Source organism: Meleagris gallopavo, chromosome Z (assembly GCF_905368555.1).
Source record: "Meleagris gallopavo chromosome Z, MGAL_WU_HG_1.1, whole genome shotgun sequence".
Lineage (NCBI taxonomy): Eukaryota > Metazoa > Chordata > Aves > Galliformes > Phasianidae > Meleagris > Meleagris gallopavo.
The window spans coordinates 57,967,468-57,986,285 of NC_139435.1; the positions used below are offsets into that span (position 1 = coordinate 57,967,468).

The 18,818-nt window shown below is 41.8% G+C and overlaps 1 protein-coding gene across 1 annotated transcript in view; it reads right to left on the reverse strand.

Moving 5' to 3' along the window:
• ST8SIA4 (ST8 alpha-N-acetyl-neuraminide alpha-2,8-sialyltransferase 4) overlaps positions 1 to 18,256 on the reverse strand; it is a 55,211-nt gene extending 36,955 nt beyond the window's left edge. The window contains exons 1-3 of the mRNA XM_085213307.1: positions 17,768 to 18,256; positions 13,253 to 13,384; positions 1,942 to 2,199 (exon numbers count right to left, since the gene is read on the reverse strand). Coding sequence (XP_085069433.1) covers positions 1,942 to 2,199; positions 13,253 to 13,384; positions 17,768 to 17,880 — 503 coding nt within the window. The 5' untranslated portion in view covers positions 17,881 to 18,256. The remainder of the gene's footprint in view (positions 1 to 1,941; positions 2,200 to 13,252; positions 13,385 to 17,767) is intronic.
• Between the last annotated feature and the right edge of the window lie 562 nt (positions 18,257 to 18,818).

The following is an 18,818-nucleotide window of genomic DNA, read 5'->3' on the forward strand; positions in this document are numbered from 1 at the left end:
GATTCTGCAAGTTTTGCTCATCAGTCAACTCACCTAGATGCACTCACGATTTCCTATATACATACACTAACTGCTTTTCAGAACAGTGCTAGGCAGTGAGTAGAACTAGTACATATTACTTTTAGAAAAATGAGCTGAAGAAAAACACAGCTGGCTGCCACACTGCAAACACCAGAATCCCAGCCGAAGCTGAGTGGTTACCAAGTGCATTTTTAATATTAGATCATGTGATCATCTATGTTGTATATGACATTTTTTTTTTTTTAAATGTAAGAAGAAGAATGTAGGAAACTATAACCCTGAAGTATGCTTTGACTTTAATTTGAAATAAAAGTAATTCTCCATTTTACTCCCATTTATCACATTACATACATTAACTATGGATAATCTGTGATCTTTTGAAAAGTTTGATTTCTACACCAAAAACTACTGTATTAAAACTGTCTATAGACTGCAAGGTCAAATATGTACTATTATCCAGAAGATTATTTGTTATTCAGATTGCTTTACCTATTCATACACCAAAGGAGATGTCTTTCCAGCCTAAAAAACTGATCAGCAGCTGTAACTGTGTGATGTAAAAATTGTATCTTTATGCCACATAGCTTCAACTTGTTAAGATCTTGTTAGATTCACAACTTAGCTTCATGACTAGTTGAACAAGGGGAAGACTACAGACATAAATTCAATTTAAATTCAATTAAACATGTGAACAAAGAACATACTTTGTTGACTTAAACTTTCTGAATGGCATTCTTGAGTTTGCTTTCTGAAAAAAGACTTTTCCCTACAAAATCTTGCATCTTAATTTTTCTGTAGTTCTGTTGGATAAATCACATTTAACACAAGAGAGTATAAAACCATGGCATAGCTAAAAGCTATGCAAAAAGCTGGTATTTATTTGTGGATTCCTTCTGCGTTAAGGATGCTAACTTGAAAGACTAACCCTGATACTAGCAAAACAAACAGGAAAAATGAAAGAATGGTGTGCAATTGTTTCAGTGGCCCCTTACCACTTTCATGCACACATCCAATTTTGAATTAAGGATTGAAAAAATACAAATTTTCTTTTCCATATTCTTTTGATTATTGCCAACATCTTTTCTCAAGGTAAGAAAAGTATCCTGCAATGACAACGATTTCCATATTGCATTTTAACACTGTCTTTTCACTCTTCTCAGAGCAAACCAATTAAAACTTCTTAAAAATCAGTGCTTAAAAAATCAGTGACCTATGTTCTGCCTAACCTTCTCTATATCTATATAATGCCAGGCTCTGAGATGAAGCCAGCTACTATTCTGCATAGTTTCTATTGATTTATGAAGGCCAATGGTATTCCATTGTATGTACTTGACAGATGAATGAATAAAAAGTGAAGCCTATCAGCATTTTTTCCCAAGCTGCATTGATACGTTTCTAAAGCAATGTGAAAAGATTTACGTGTGTGACTTCCAATTACCTTAATGGCAGCCATCTGGTTCAGCATCAACACATCACACTGAAATGTTACCCCATGCTGCACAGAAGTAATGTAGTAATTTACAACAGGCCATCACTATTGGCTAAAGAAAGAAAAGGCCATCACTACTGAAAGAAAGAATATTTTTTAAAAAGAAAATATTTTGCATTTTTTCTACTATGGGCTCCATAACAATTATTATTTTGTTTGGAATAAAAACAACAGCAAAAATAAGTAGCTCAAATCTCTCTCCCCTCATCGAGTGCGCTTCTTGTTTTACTTTCACTTCAGAAAAAAACCTCTTGTAAATAATACAGGAACATATTCAAATCTGGGGAATCACATAATGAGGAACACAGTTTCACATTAATTGTTCTTTAATTTCAGATAAGCCCTGAAATCTGTAGGTGAGATTAAAGCACTTCTCCCAGCTTTTGTCCAAGAAGCAAAGCAGGCCGCGTGTCCAAAAGCAGAACACTCACCTTATAACAAAGTCATGGGTATCAATCTCTTTTCCACACCCGCTGTCCAGAAGGATGCCAGAATTCCCAACTACAGCACAGGTTTTAAATCGGCGATTCTTCATCGGGGAAACCTCAGGGAGAAGGCTGTGCAAATCCTGAGAAATATTTAGGGTGCGACGTCTGTCTAGTACATAATGGATTACATCTCCTGGCTTGAAGCTGCTTTTGACCACTGAGACATCTCTTTCCGCATCCAAGAATCGAAGAATACTCTTTCTGGGTGGAAAAAAAAAAAGATGCATGGCTAAGACCCCGTATTCACTGCTGCATGGAATTATCCAACGTGCAGAGCATGCAGCACACTACAGAAGGTAGTTAGCAACAGACAGACAGAAGTCACTTCCCATGTTCTGGAATGGAGTTAGAGGAAAGCTGTCATGAGAGAATTCAAATCTTAATTACAATATCACAAGTAAAGTACTACAGCAGTAGATTTTAATCTCTTCATAGAGATGAAAGCACTGAGAGACCAAGGGAAGATGACTTTAAAAATTACACAGTAAATACTATTCTAACGTTTTACAATGCTTCAGAACGTTTACATACTTCAAAGAGGACAAGAGCTGTTTGTTTTCATAGTAACGTGGCAGTTTAAAACATTAAGTATTTATAGTTCAGGAAATAAGTCTTTCAGAACACTGTCACGTCTCGCAACTCAGCTTGTTTCAAGAATAGCTGTGTTTTCATATAGCTCCTTATTTCACTGTAACACATTCAGTTTAGCATAAACTTAGTACTAATTAACTGAAGCTCAGCTAAAGTTATTCTAATTAACGTGAAATAAGAACACCCACTGTCTTTCACACTGATTTAAGCAAAATCAGCTTAAAAACATGCTGGAAATTAAAGTACTGCAGCTCAAGTTAAACTGTTCCCTGAACTCAAAGAAGCACTTCCTAGAAAACAATCGTTACTTTCAATCAGTTTAATTCAGTCCTGCAGCTTGTTTCTCTGCCATTAAGTGTTTGAACTGTTAAAAGGGTTTAGATACACGTGATCAAAATCAGGGCTTAACAAGCTATCACAGATCAAGGCACTGTGATAATTAAGTATCTGTACACTCCCAGTGCCCAGAAAATAACAAAGTGCGTCTGCTTAAAGGTTAGCTGCGGAAGTTAAATCATATACCTGCTTGTAAGCATTTTAAGCATTTTAAGACTCTTTTAAGGACTACACTTAAGTATGGACTTATCCCAGCACTGGCAGTCTCAAGCAGTCTGCCGTACGTCTGTCCCTAGGATAAAATGCTATGAAAGATCAAAGCTACAGGAGACTCTGCTGGCTCAGGATGATCACTGACCACAGCCTTATGCACCTGTGCCCATCCCTCCTTGGCAAAGTGTGAATATTTGTGAGAATGTGTGAATACCATGCCTGAATTTAAGCTCATGCTGAAGTCCAATATGGAACAGACAGGACTTAATGAACTGAGGTAGGTCATCCCCACAGCTGTTAGTATGAACACACTTCTTTTTTCTATTTCTGCAATACTAATGAGACAAGAAGAAAAGCAATAACTTTACATTTTCCACTGCTGTCAGCAGATAATGTAAGATTTAAAATAGACTATTTCTTGAGTAAGAGAACACTATTTTTACGTAACCAACTTTTAGAGCAGAACTTCCTTAAAGCAGATCAAAACAGGAAAAGGTAACCAGAGACGCCGCTCCAGCAGTTGCAACACCTGCTGAGAGATATAAAGGAGAAATAATCTCAAGTAAAAAGGAATGAACTATAGGAGCACCATGACCAGACAGCTCTTGTGTCATTGCCTGAAGTGGAAAGAGCAAGTCTAAACCTTGCCGTTATACAAAGCACTCACCCTGGAATTGACTTTAAAAGCCATAGGGGAAAGGAAAAAAATATTTTTATAAAATAAAAGGATAAAAATATTTTTTTGAGTGCTTCCTCTCACTTGCTACAATAGGACAAAGGGGGAAAAAAAAGAATGTTCTGAGGTGTCTGTTGCAGTTGTCAGGTATAAATGAAAGAGCATCGGGGCAAACACAGCATGCACTGAGGGTCTCAGAATAAGGAAGAATGGTGGAGAATATTAAAATTCTGAGTACTGAAAACTTCCAGCAAATGGCATAAAGGGCCAGGCAAAGTACTTCTGTAACAAAGATAAAGACTCCACTTCAGCCTGTAAGTCTAATGAACTTTAATTCTCACAGGCCGATGAATTCATTTTGTGAATATTCTGCAGCAAATACAGAAACTGCTATGAAATCAGAAGGAAAAAAAAAAAAAGACCAAGAAAGAATGATCTGTCTGATCTAGCAGTACTATAAGTGACTAAAATTATTAATTATCTAAGAAGATCCACCAGACCAGTGGCTGTAATGCACCAGTGGCTGGATAATGAATGCACTGAAAGTTACAAACAGCATCAGCCAAAGTGTCCAGAGACTCATTTCATAACGCATTCTAATGTGAGATGGGGTGACCACAACTAAACCAGAAAACACAACAGAAATTACATGAAACCTAGGGCTCTGACTAAAAAAAGGCACACATGATCACTACCCACCAGCTCTGCTTTAATTATTTAAAGCACCCATACTACAACACCCAAACAACAAATGGACCTAAATATTTGTGGAACCAAACAAGTAGCAACATTTATGCATCAACTGAGTATCTCGTACATTATTCCAAAATATAAGATGAAGGCAGTGAAGTTACGCAAACAGTGTCCCCCCCCCCCCCCCCCCAGTCCGCCCCCCCAAGAAAAAGAAAAAAAGAAAAAAGAAAAAAGTGCCTTAGCTTTCATTACTTATTTGGCAACTCACAGCTAAATCTTCTTTACCTGACTATGGTCCTACATATGCTCATGGAATCTCTCCACAAATCCTCAAGTGGACCTGAATCAGATCTATACAGCCAAACAAATATTAAACAGCTGAAATTTTTTAGTTTGATTTTTTCATTAGAAAATTCAATTTTGTGCACAGATATTAAGTATGCATAAGAATCCCTGTGCTGATAAGAAATGTGTATAATGACAACATTAAAATATATATTTTAATATTAAAGGAAATATGATTAAGAATGCAGATGTTCATATTATTGTTTTAAGTTCCTCTCTGCTACTGACTCATCTGTACCATAGAGGCAGCAGGACTTCCCACTTTCACGTAAGTGCTGAGATAAAAAGATATGCTAAAAGATACAACAACTTCAAACTATGAAACACATATGGCTGTCTCAGTCTCAATCCTGGTTAATAATAAGAGTGCTTTTAAATCTCTACTCTGTCTCAAGCATAGATTTTAACAAGGCTGAATAAATGGACTTGACGAACCATTTTAAGAAACTAATTCACATCCTGATGCACATAAAATTCAAAAGCATGCTCAATTAGAGGAAGTAAACACATTTAGTAAATGTGTTAAACAGACTGCAGAATCACAGAATTGTAGGGGTTGGAAGGGACCTCTAGAGATCATCGAGACCAACCCCCCTGCCAAAGCAGGTTCCCTACACCAGGTCGCACAGGTAGGCGTCCAGGCGAGACTTGAATATCTCCAGAGAAGGAGACTCCACAACCTCCCTGGGCAGCCTGTTCCAGTGCTCCGTCACCCTCACCGTGAAGAAGTTCTTACGCACATTCGTGCGAAACTTCCTATGCTGCAGCTTGTGTCCATTTCCCCTCGTCCTGTCTCCACGTACCGCTGAAAAGATACTGGTCTCACCACTATGGCCGCCACACCTTAGTGTATGGGGCTGTTTAATCACGGCCTGAACCTCTGATTGATCACCTGAGATGAACAATGAGTCAGCTACGGGAGCACAGGTGAAAGCAAATCACCTGTGCTGCAGGAAGGGTGGAGCCTAGCTCCACCTCTCCTAGACCCATTTAAGAGCTGACTGCCAGTGGGGAAGGATCTCTCTGGAGATCTGCTCCATTAGAGTTCATCTTGCAAGCCTAGGACAGGGTGAGTGACTTTCTCTCATTACTCTAATATAAATTATATTAGCCAAGCTCCTGGATATATATAGATAGATATATACATACAGTTATATACATACCATCTGTATATCCATTGACTATACACTCAGATATTTATAAACCTGGATTAGGTCCCCTCTCAGTCATCTTTTCTCAAGGCTAAACAGACCCAGTTCAATTAGCCTTTCTTCACAGGGGAGATGCTCCAGGCCCTTCACCATCTTTGTGGCCCTCTGCTGGACTCTTTCCAAGAGATCCCTGTCTTTTTTTCTACTGGGGAGCTCAGAACTGGACACAGATATAGCTTCTGCAACCTTAAGACAGAATGTGGAACAGAACTGTTTCATTTGAGGTGGTCTTCAAGTTTTGTCTGGATGAATAAAACTGCAACTGAGCCCTTCGTGGGCAGGTGAGGCAGATGTGGCTCAGGCTCATGTGGAGCCAAGGAACTGTCTGCAACCTGTTTACATGACTTACACAAACATGGTGTCACAAAGTGTGGTTGACCTGGGGGCTTGTCTTCAATGACCAAAACCAGATGTTCGTAATACTTAAACAATCAGTACAACTCCTGGTTAACTGACAAGGGATATGTAACAGATAGCACCGTCTTCGAATAGCTTTCCAAACAATGTAAAGTGTATTATTTCAGGGCAGTGAGGTGACATCTTTCTACTTACATGCATTTTTAGCTTTAGTTTGTTAAAATTAGCCTTTGAACTAGTAGCAACTACACTTACAATTACACAGTGGTTAACTCTTCCTCAAACTCTTCCTCATTTTCCTCCAAACTGTGTGAATTATGGGGAAAAAAAAAATCATTTAAATGCTTGACTTCTACGATTGCAAATAAATTTCTAAACCATGGTCATAAACATTAATATATGACCTGTCAGTGAAAGCCAAAGTAGACCACAACCCTATCTGAAATACCTTTCCAGAGAAAATCCTTCCTCTGTGCATGGCACTGCTGGAAAGCCTTGACACCAGAGTGTCCAGGCTTTTCTGGCTAGGAATTCCCAGGATTTGGAGAAGTGCCTGACTGGTATCCTCACTACTGAGGTAGATAGCTGAGGTAAGCCACCAACTACTACCTTATGGAAACAGAAGGGTTGAGTGGTCACCTAGTCCATACCCTACCCCTCTGAAGATAGATCTTTTTCAACATCACCCTGCATATGTTTATCAAACTTAGCCCTAGCAGCCTCCCCAGTGGTGCAGACTCAACAGACCCATTCATGATCTTGATTAATTTCAGTGCTTTCTTATCCTTACTGGAGCACAATATTCAAAGTGCTGGTGTGAATATTTCCCACAGCAACTGAAGCCTGTTTTTCCATTTACCTTGCATGTGGAGGACAGATTATTGCTTACTCTTGGCAAGAACCTTCATTTAACTGAAGCTAGGAAGACATCCAATTAAAATATATATATACTTTTTTTAAGTACAGGTCATGTGTTTGAGGTCATTGACACTTCTTGTTGCTTTCCTACAGACTTTCTCCAACTGATTTACTCAGGCCTTCAAACAATTTAATTTTCCAGTGACTCCAGTCTAACTCCCGCAAGTATTGACATCACTTCACCCTCTGCAGATGGAAGGCAGAATGTGGCCCTCAGCTGTTGATAGCCCCAAGGACAATGGACACTAGGCAAAGCATACTTTTTTTTTGCCAATTAATCAATTCTTTCTTTGAAGAGCTTTTTTAAAAAAATTGTTTCAGTCAGACAAAAGAGAAATACAGAAATCCCGTTGACCAAAGCCAACTTAGGTGCAAACATCTCTGCCTCCTCTGAAGACAAACAGGAGTTGCAGCTGTCTAGAAGGGCAGGCTGTGACTTCATGTTACTGCAGAGTTCTTTCTTGTTTGGTTGTTTTTATTTAAGACACTAAAAATACTCCTGCTCCAAAGGAGCAGTGCTCTCCAACTCTCTGCTTGCCTTCAGCACTGAAAGAGATACTTACAAACAGTTTGATTAATTCTTTCCTTTCCAGGACATCCTTTTTATGCTCTATGTGTGCCAATCACATGGAGATTCCTAAATTAAGATCAGTTATTTTTTTGAATGTGTGCTTCATCCAACTACATGGAATATTTTTCACATGCTAACAAAACTAAAGTTTTTGTTTGTTTCTTTTTCTAAAGAGCTACTTATTACTGAAAGGCCAGTAGCTACTTGTCCACAAACACTTGGAGGGTTTTTTTTTCTTCCATAAAGAAACTAACCAGAAATAATTATTTAAATGTCTAAATATTGTTTTGATCACAATGGTAACTAAATGGTTAGCTAAACTGCTGTCTTAGATCTCTCTTAAACTGACGTTAGGCTTTTCAAGTTTTAGATATTTCGGGTCTCGTTTGATGCTTGCTTTTTTTTTTTTCATAAAACAATGTAAACAATTCTTTTGATATACAACTAGCATATGCCTGCAACATCTCACTCTCAGAAGTTCTTACTCCACTTAAGTCACTGCAGACTCTCACTTGCTTTCTTCCTAATAATTTTGCAAATTCTTAGAGATTTGGATTTGTTAAAACCATGCATACTGCATCTAATACAGGAGAGATTCCTGGCAATCAGTAGCCCACAGACAACCAACACAAGTGCTGGCTGACAGGCAGTTTCTGACTGTTCCCATGCTGACCCCCACTCACTACTTTGAGGGCACTATGCTCCTCCTTGACCAGAAAGGTCACTTTAGCAGCTGAAGCATACACTAATCGAGCTACAATAATCGAGCTACAAATCTTTAGAGCTTTCCAGCGAAAGGAAGAGTGGACTTTTAAATAGCATGACCTAACTGCTGCTTAACATATGAAGGCTAGAATTACCTCAGCTTTCAATGCATGGAGAAAGCCAGAGTCAAAGGAAAGGAGTCAGAGGAGTAACTGCCTCCAATTACAGAGAACACTGAATTTTTAATGATGTTAAGGAATGAGCAGGAAAAAACTCTTATGTTTATTGTCACCATAGTGGAAAGCCCCAGTTCGCAGGTCTCAGAATTTGGAGGAAACAGCCAATGGCTGGCTCTAAAACCTACGAAAGCTCCTACAAAAGCTTCAGAGCAGTTTTACTATTCCAGTGCCAATTCAGTGTCTATCATTTGCTATTCAGTGGCTTATCATAGCTGTTTCATATTAACTTGAAAGATAAACAATGATAATAACCAAAACTCTTCAGAAGGGGAAGTTACAATGGTGCTTTTTCGTGTGTTTTGTTCTGTTTTTTTTGGTGTTTTTTTTAATGATGCTGTTAACATCTTAGAAGTTCTCACACTTCTCAGAAAGGAAATTTCCACTTTCTCACCTTGTAAAGAGATGAATATAGCCTAGACGCACATCATTTTTTCATTTTGTCTTCCCAAAATTCAAAACCTCTATCTGTTCCCTTCAACACAAACACATGTCCACGTTTAATTAAAAATAAGTGGAAGAATAAAGTCCCATCCTGAAACTTCACATTGTAATTACATGATTTCATACGAGTTACAGAGGTGCTAGCATTAGTCCTCCATCAGAGAGGCTTGTATCAGCTCAGCCACACCTCTCTTGTTTGAAGGGACAGCCCCTTATGTGACCAAAATTTCCTTGTTTCTGTACCAGGAAAACCTTCACATTTCTACTAAGAATAGGAAGGACTTAAAACGCACAATTTTGCAGAAGGTGGGTTTTCGTTACACACGGCTGAAATCATTCTGACAGAGAGAGAGTCAAGCAAGCAGTCTTCTACCCTCAGGCACAAGAGTTACTAATTATTTTTCAAAGAAGTTTCAGCAATCGGTAGGTAGCATCAGTTGGAAAAATCTCTCTCCCACTACAGCAACTGTGACCAGTAAAAGAGCAAATGTGCTACAGTCTCTTGTAATTAATGACATCACCATTCCTTCCTCTATAATAGAAAAAAGCCTAGTACTTTCTTTTAATGCTTGCTTAGCATCTCCTCAAAAGGGCATTGGCCTCCCAAAACAGCTGCTACATTCCGCTATCTCTTCTGGTTGCAGGGTCCCAAGAGAAAGCAGTCTATGACACCAGACACCCTGCAGAACCTTTATAGGTCTGGATAATGAAGCTTTTCACTCACTGACTCACTAAGGCATGACCTGGCCAAGATCCTATATGACCTTTGTGGTTGACAGAAACTGGTCACTACCCTGAGCTAATAATAAAATCAACACATGACCAAACAGAGAAAGCAGCACAGTATAATAACAAAGGATAACATTCCAGCTGCCAGACAGCAATGTCCAGACATACCATTAAGAACAGTCCTCGCACAAAGCAAAATTCACTGACAAATATTTTCCATGTTTTAAAATAGTCATTGTGGGTGTCAAGCTGATGTAAGACACAGAGGTAGCTGCAGTTTATGAGTGATGAACAGTTTTATGAAATATCTCTAGGTTGTACTCTAATAGTTACACAAACTATTTCTCTACTGCTTAGAAGTGATGAGCTTTTTTATACATTATTCAAAAGGTGCTAGCTTTTTTTAAAGCGTTTCTCTCCTACTGTTACTTGCTAGGATGACGCTCAACCACAAGAGTATCGCTCCTCACATTAACAGTTGCAGTAACAGCATGAATCATTCTCATGGTCTTCACAGTGAGTGTAAAGCTCTTTGGAGGGCTGAAGAATTAGTTTAACCATGAAAACACTACGGGAGATTGCTAGATACACTTGAAGTTATTCCTGAAAGATTCCTAAGTGTACAAATATTTAAGGTTAAGATGCTTCTTTCTGCTGAAATCGGGAAGAAAGGTTATGGCAATCCTCCTGCAATAATGAAAGAAGAACATGTATTGTTCAGTCAGCACCAGGAACAGAACAAGTATCACAAGGGGGTCCTCAGGAGAAAGTACAGGAAAAGTTCCCTTCCTCAATGCTGAATACCATAACTGAATATGCTACGCATATTAGCAAAGATGATTTCTGGAAAGGATAGGACTAGCAGGTGGCATGGACTCCTTTCATATACTGTGCTCAGGATACACATTTTTCCCCACTGCACTACTGAGACAAAAAGCATTCTTCACTGTACCTTTTTTAAGAAATACCACATGTTCACATCATTCAGAGCTCATTAATTATCTTTTAAATGGCAGAACTTCCCCACCTCCAACAATGCAGAAAACGTGTTGATTTTGAAACTCATCTTTTGGAGTAGATTGAGATGACACTCTTGTAGCTACAGATTTTTAAAAAAACCCTCAAGGGCATTCACCATTGTTTGACCCTCTGTCTGAATGATCTATGCTGCTTCTGAAGCAGGTGAAAAATGAGCATAACCCAAGCTTTGTTTTCACTTTTAAGTTTAATCAAAAATCTATTGTAACGTTTTTACTAGTTTGTTGTTTGGCTTGAGCAGTAAAGATGTATTGGTTGTAAATGGTTCCAAAATAGGATAATTCATTTTTCCAAAAAAATAGATAACTAAAAAGGATAATTACCTCTTTCTTACTTACAGTCTTTCAGTGGCTTCCAAGTTAGTTTACTTCACAAGAAAAACAGTGTGCTGTTTTCTTCTCATTGTCAAAACTATAATATATGATTTGAAATTTCTGCAGTATTCTTCTGAAGTTGCTTCCTATTTGTCCAAGTTAAACTGTCTGTCACATGCATATGAATTTTAGATATTGGTACAGAATATCACATATCTTTCCTAGCCCACTTTCAGAGCATAACTTGTCCATTATATCGTGATCAACACACCGGCCAAACAGGTAACAAAAAAGATTATTGGGAAAAACTCAGTGCTGAGATCTGGCAGTGCATCCGTGGTGGCTGATTCCCAGATGCCCGCTGGTATGAGCCTGGAAAGCAGCGGGGAGCCCATCCAGGGGACAGGACATCACAGTGCACCGCAGAGCTGAGACACAGCTACAGGATCCGAAGTATCAAGAGCAGCATAGTTCACTGCCTACTCAATTCTTGCTACCGTTTTCATCCCTAATCTCATTCTCTGCTGCAGTGGGAATGCACTTCACCTGTCACAGCAGAGGACCTCCAGAATGGGGTGACAAACACAGCTCACTGCTTTTACTACCACTTTGTACATATTAATCATTTTTGAGGTAACCGTGTGCTCTAGAGGCATTCAAGGCCAAGTTGGATGGGCTCCTGGGAAGCCTGACCTGGTGGGTGGCAGCCCTGCCCAAGGCAACGGGGCTGGAACAAGATGATCTTTGAGGCCTCTTCCAACCCAAATCATTGTGGTTCTATGATTCTGTGTTTCTCTACGTGTTTTAGAATTAAGAACATATAATTGTAGTCATAAAAAAATTCCATAGTTCCTCATTCAGAAAAGACATGTTTTCATAAGATGAAAGATTGCTAGTTGAGGGTTTTTTTTAAGCTGGCCTTTTTTTGTTGTTGTTTGTTTTGTTTTGAAAAAAAAAGGAAAAGAAAGAAGAAAAAAGAAAAAAAAGGAAGAAAGAGCAACCACATTGAAAATACAGTTTAATTAGATGAAATTCCAATTTAGCATCCTAATATTCCAAAAATCAAGGCTACTCTGATAAACAACAGCAGTTAAAATTTGTTTACTTTCATGTTTCTCAGCCCCCCACACTGCTAAGTCTTGCCCAAATTCATCTCCTGCTGCCTGCACACATCACTAACTGAGACAAAGAAGATATGATGGCAATACAGTACTTGGAGGCTTTCACTTGCTCTTCCCCCAGGCCCCAGCATGGGTAGGCCCACTCTGTTAAGACACATCAGAGCTACCATTTGCTTTAATTCTTCCACTGTGCTTCCACATTCAATACGAGCCTAAGGCTCTTTCTGGCCTCTCTGTCTCTGAAAAAAGGAAAACTGTATGAGATTGTCAACATCACCAGGCCATGTATGCCTTCTGACTCGGACCAGCCTCAGGGAGGTCAGCACCTCATGTCCCAGCTCTTGACTTCTACATCTAAGTCACATGCCTGAGCTCCCTTTGTAGTTAGGAAGAAAAATAGGCACTTTCAGGCTACATCTATCTTATTTTAGTCCTCTAGGATGAGAGGAAATCATATTCTAAAAGTGCCAGCTTCTCATTACTGACTCCAAGAGGGTTCTTGACAACATGCATAATGTAGATACTGTCGTCAAGGTCTGACTGACATAGCCAGGTGAAAACATTTTATTCATTCTTACAAAGGTTGACTTTACTTTGCAGCCTGATGGCATTTAGTTGCATTTAACACTGCACCTTTAAAGAGTACAGTTATAAAACACCCACCTGCAGCAGTAAATCAAATGACTTTGTTCTGGACCAGAAGAACTGTAGGCAATAGTAATATGAACTGAACCGTGTGTTACTTAAGATACTCACCTTATCTCCAGTACCAAAGTAGAATTGATTTTCCAACCTTCTACAGAATGCTGGAAGATAGCGGAACCACCCTTTCGGATTGTTTTATCAGAGCTATTGATCATTGATCGACTCAAACTCAGCTCACCATCTCTGCAATGCAACACAGAAAAGACAGTTACGGCAAGGCTAGCTCTGTTTTTAAGTACGTTACTTCACAAGCACCAGCTCTATTTCCTTTTCTTCACAAAAAGAAGCAGTTATCTCCCGTTCTCTTATTCCACTTGCCACACCAAGTAAGCTCTCCCTGTGAGTAATCTATGAGACATCTATATATAACACTTTAATGTGTCATTTAAGAGTTCTAGTATGTTTTTGTTCTTAATGAAAAGTATATACGTATAAAAAAAAAAAAGACAACAAATTCCAAATTGTGAATCTACACCAAATTTCAGCAGGTGTACAAAGCAGATTCTGCACTCCTGTGTTACAAATTTCCAGCATTAAACTAAGAACTAAATGTTAACTTTCAATCTTTCCCACAGCAATTGGTCACATTGCACACAGTAATTGCCTTGCAAACTCTCTTTCCCACCCACTAGTACTTTCACGAGTGGAATTTTGGAGTTTAGTGGCTCTAACCACACAAAATTTCCTTTCATGAAACTTTTGCATGTGTGTATCCAAACAATTTCAGTTGTCTTAAACCTCTTCATTTACCTCATACTGAAATTGTGGTAGCTATCTGAGTAAAGAAAGAACCATAGTAAGTTGTGGCTGACAACCACAGAGTACCTGATGAAGAATCATAAATGTTATCAACTGTAATTATATTCATCAACAGGGTCACACAAATAAAACAAATGATAAAACACTGCAAGCACAGTGTAAAGCCTTACGTCTGAATTGTGTTTTATCACCGTATGTTTTCATTATCTTCCACACTGTTTCCCTGTAAGCGACATTCAGCTCAGTTCAATCAAAGCTGTCAATCATAAATATATCATACATGTATATGTATGCATATGTATATATATATACACAAGCAAATGTGTATGTATATGTAAATATATCAAAATCACTGGATTTAACATTTTACCATGCAGAATGTATTGAAGAAAGAATATGTATCACAGTAATGTACAGAAATGTCTTTGTAAGTTAAATAAGCATGGTCTGAAATACCACTAACAATAAAGGCATCGCTTGGCTTGCCAACAGAACTCTTGATCACCAGCCATTCAACGAACAGGACCCAAGATTAAAGATGTGTGGCTGAAGGTCATCTAGGCAATTGCTGGCTTTTGTTTTCCTATGGCTGTAAGTACATGAAGCAACTGGATCCTGGTCCTTAATGAGAACTATGACAATACGGAGCCACACTGAGCATTAACATTTGGATCAAGGCTGAATCAAACCCTGGGCAACCTGATCTAGCTGCACATGTCCATGTTCATTGCAAGGGAGCTGGACTAGATGACCTCTGAAGATCCCTTCCAACTCTAAGCATTCTATGATTCAATGATTTTGTAAATTACCATCCAGACAAAACTTGAACTATCCTTCAGTGGGACATTAATTAAGCTAACTTAACTTGTAGCAGTGGTCATTTGCAAAAGCTGCAACGACTGCAGAAGACTCTGTAGCCAACAAACCAACAAAGACAAAAGCAGCCCAGCATCACTAACAGCAGTCTCCCTCCCTCCCCGATGCCAGCACACTGCAGCACCAGCATTGCACGGACTCATAGGTAAGAGTGCCACCTACCGAAAAATCTACCACTGTAAGCAACTGTGTATGTACATGATGTGCATGCAAACCATGCTCCCTACTCTAATTGATTCACAGGATGTGAGGATGACACTGGACACTCTGAATTCAATAGTCAGAATGTAATATTAATATTTTTTGCTATCCTTTTTTATTATTATTATTTTATCCCTTAAAATTTTCCATAATGGTTATGGATAACCACATATATCTTATTGCAGTAAGATCAAGTGTATGCACCTAACAAAAAACTACCAAAATGCATCTGGGGAAAGTATCCGGTCTAAAAGCACCTCACAGATGTCCCCCAAGTCCTATCCCGCAGGTATCTTAAGAGTGACACAGGTGACACAACTCAGGGAGAAATGATGCCCTTGCATTTCAAATGTCATTGTCTTCTGCACTCGTAATTTACACATGCAGTGAACTGCGCAGATTTTCATACGGTGGAGCAGAACAACGTTGAATTATGTTCTCATGAGCTAAAATAAGGTCCTATGCACTAAAGTACTAGCATGAATACAAAGGGTGTTCACTTCATGCTCCCCTCCATTTACTGTTACTGGTTCATTCAACTTTTACTTAAAATAAAATGAAATAAGCTAATACATAAAATTCTCAGTTTACTCTAGAAAATTCTTCATTGTTTAAAAAGGTGTGAAATGGATTTGGGCCTCCCTGTACCACCCAGAACCACAGTGATCCCTACCTGGAGCAATAGCAACGTGTGGCTGATGGTATCAGCCCCAGCCCCAAGCCAGCTTCCTCTGGTTGACCAACCTGACTGGGACAGCACAGGACAACAGTCTCTTCTCCTGAACATGGTTCATTGAATGTGAGTAACTGCCTTACAGCTTTAATGGCATATTTCATACCAAGACAATGATATGTAGGAAACAGCCCTTCCATGTAACAAATATTTCATTACACACATTACTTCACATAACCTTTAAGAGGACATTGGGCACAGTCTTGCAATTACCATCTGTGAGAACTCAACTATGAAAGCACAGTACCACCACATGCCTGTGAATCACACAAATAGCCTGGGATCTAACTGTGGTGCTACCAAGAGCCCCAAACAGACCACCTTCCGCCTTCACAGCTCTGTTCCTGGCGCTCCTGGAAGTAACATGTCCCACAGAAAAAACAGCTCGATCTCCTGTGTGGCAGCCAGAAACAACTCATGTAATACCAGAGAGCCCTTCCTTCAAGAGGAAGGGAGCCTCGTGCCAGCAGTGGTGGCAGGTGGTCACCAGTGAAGTACAGGACAGTGGGTGAGAAGGGCCTTCATCCCATTGCCTTCCACCCTGCATAGGACATCCCGCTGCCACCAAAGCGAGTATCTCAGTGACTTGGCACTGATGCCTTTTGAAGCACTGTTAAAGACATACATACCTATGCTTAAACACACTTTCGTTAATGTTAATGCATTGGTTCTCCTTACTACCTCTTAAATAATGTCAAATAGAATGCATCATAACATGTAGGGGACTTTTCTGGCAAATACGGGGGTTTTACCTAGTGACTAATTCCTGTATCATTTACCCTGCTCCTAATGTGACAAGAAGTGTCTGCTAAAAAATACACTACCTCTGGTCAAGACTGACTGTCCCTCACAGCTCTGTATTCACACCAACCTCTGTGCACCCCACAGCTTAGACACTTTACACTTTCATACATCTCCAAATATCCTGGTGCCACAACACTGCAGCAGAAGCATCACACCCAAACTGAACAACAGGGAAAGTTACAGCAAGTTGTGAAAATCCTTAATGCCACAAGAACCGAACACCACACCAGAGCTGCAGAGGCACGACCAGCCCTACTCATACAGTCTGATTTTTGGGTTGTGCTGTGTGGAGCCAGGAGTTGTATTCGATGATCTTGGCAGGTCTCTTCCAACTCAAGATATTCTGTGGTTCTGTCATTCTATGACCTGCCACTGCTATGAGGCACCGCATCGCTGTCCCACTGCACCGCAGATGTGCCCCGCACCGCTGTGCCGCGATGCACCCGAGCAGCAGCTGCGGGAGGACGCGCTTTGTGCTCCGATGGGGGGCAAAAGGGTGTGCGGGAAAGCATGGGAATGCAGTTGTCCTCGCTCCCTCCGGGCTTCTATGGGCACTTTCAGCAACTTTACTCCTTCTCCTCAAATGTAAGGGCTTACACGCAAGGAGAACGGGTGCTGAGCGCATCTCACCGCAGCAGACGCGCACAGGCGAACGCGAGGCGCGAGCCCTCTGCCCGCCCTAGCCGGGCTGACCGTGCCTGCAGGATTCATACGCATCCTTCACCCGAACAGTGTCGGTTACCGCTGAGGTAAAAGAGGCAGCCAGGGCTGAACACCCAACTCCTGCACAGGATGGGTGCAAGTTAGGAGGGAGAAGAGGAACGCCGGCATGCACGTACACAGCCAAGGTGACCAACAAAGAAAGAGAAAGCTGAGGTGCAGCACAAAGCGGGAAGGGACTTTTCGCCTCTTATTTCCACAGGCTGGTGGTGGTGGGCAGCGGCGGCTCTCCAGCAGAGCAATGCCAGGCTCAAGGGGAAGGAATGCCCCGAGTTACGCGCGGCGCCCGGACAAACTTCGGGCGGGGTCCGAGGCCACGCTCGGCTCTGGGTGGACCCTCCGGGCCTCCGGGAGAGCCGCGGCCGCGCTCACACCGCGGGCTCAGGAATACCGCAGTCGTGGAGGGGCCGGGGAGCCCCCAGGACAGCGCCGCCGCCCCCGCGGGGACCCTCCCGGCGCGGCGCCGCATTTACCCGGCGAGCGGAGTCTCCTGGCGCTCCTCAGTGCGCGCGATCTCCTTGGTCTTGTAGAAGATGAGGAGGAGACTTATGGTGCACACAGTCCACCTCTTCCTGACGGAACGCATGTCTTCTGCGAAGCGCGGTCCCCCTCCCCCTTTTCCTTTGTTTGTCAACGGTGCGCGGAAAACAACTCCGCATGCGGAGTAGTGTGCCAAAAACACAGTGATGTTTCTCTTTCGGAATAATTTTAAGAAAAAAAAAAAAAAAAGCGGGCGGCTGCGGATGTTGGAGGCTGTTGGGCGGTTAGTTTGACTCTCCTGCCTCTTGCCCTCCCCTGCCCGGTTGGTGGGCCCGCAGCCGGCGCCTCGCTCCCCTCCGCCCGGAGCACAACTCCGCGCCGCGCTCTTCCCGCCGCCGCCCCACTCCGCGCCGACCTCGCTCCGTTAGCGGCGTCGGCGATGGCCCGAGGGCGACGTTTGCACCTCCCTCCCCGCGGCGGGGCGGTGGCGGGCGGAGCGCAGCCAATGGGCGCCGCGCGGGGGCGGGCATCCAACGCGTCCGGCGGGCCGGGGTGGGGGGAGCGGCCTCGGTTCCCGCGGACGGACCGTGGCTGGGGATTTGCCGGGCGGCCGGGACCGGGCACCAGGAGGAGTGTGGGCGCTGGATCGGGGTGGTGACCGGTCCCCGGGGCGGGAGGGAGGAAGTGGCTTGGTGCTGTCGGAGCCGGGTTCCTCGCTGTCCGGCGCTCATTTCATCGGCGCCGACGCTGTGTTGTCATTTGCCAACTTGTGCGGGGACGGTTTTCGTGAAATGCCCCAAACGCCCCTTTCTCAGAAACCAACAAGCGAACCTGAAACTTAAATGCGTAATGCAACACGAGAAAGAAATCACGAGCTGTGCCCGCTTCCTTCTGCGTTGTTTTGCCCTTCGCGGTGTGGCTGAGCTGTCCCGTGCTGTCCTCATTCTGTGTGACAGGGATCTGCTCACACAGGTTCGCATTTGCGGAGCAAAGCTCCAGCACCAGCGTCGCTCTTCTCCCACGAACACACGAGAAGATTTTGTG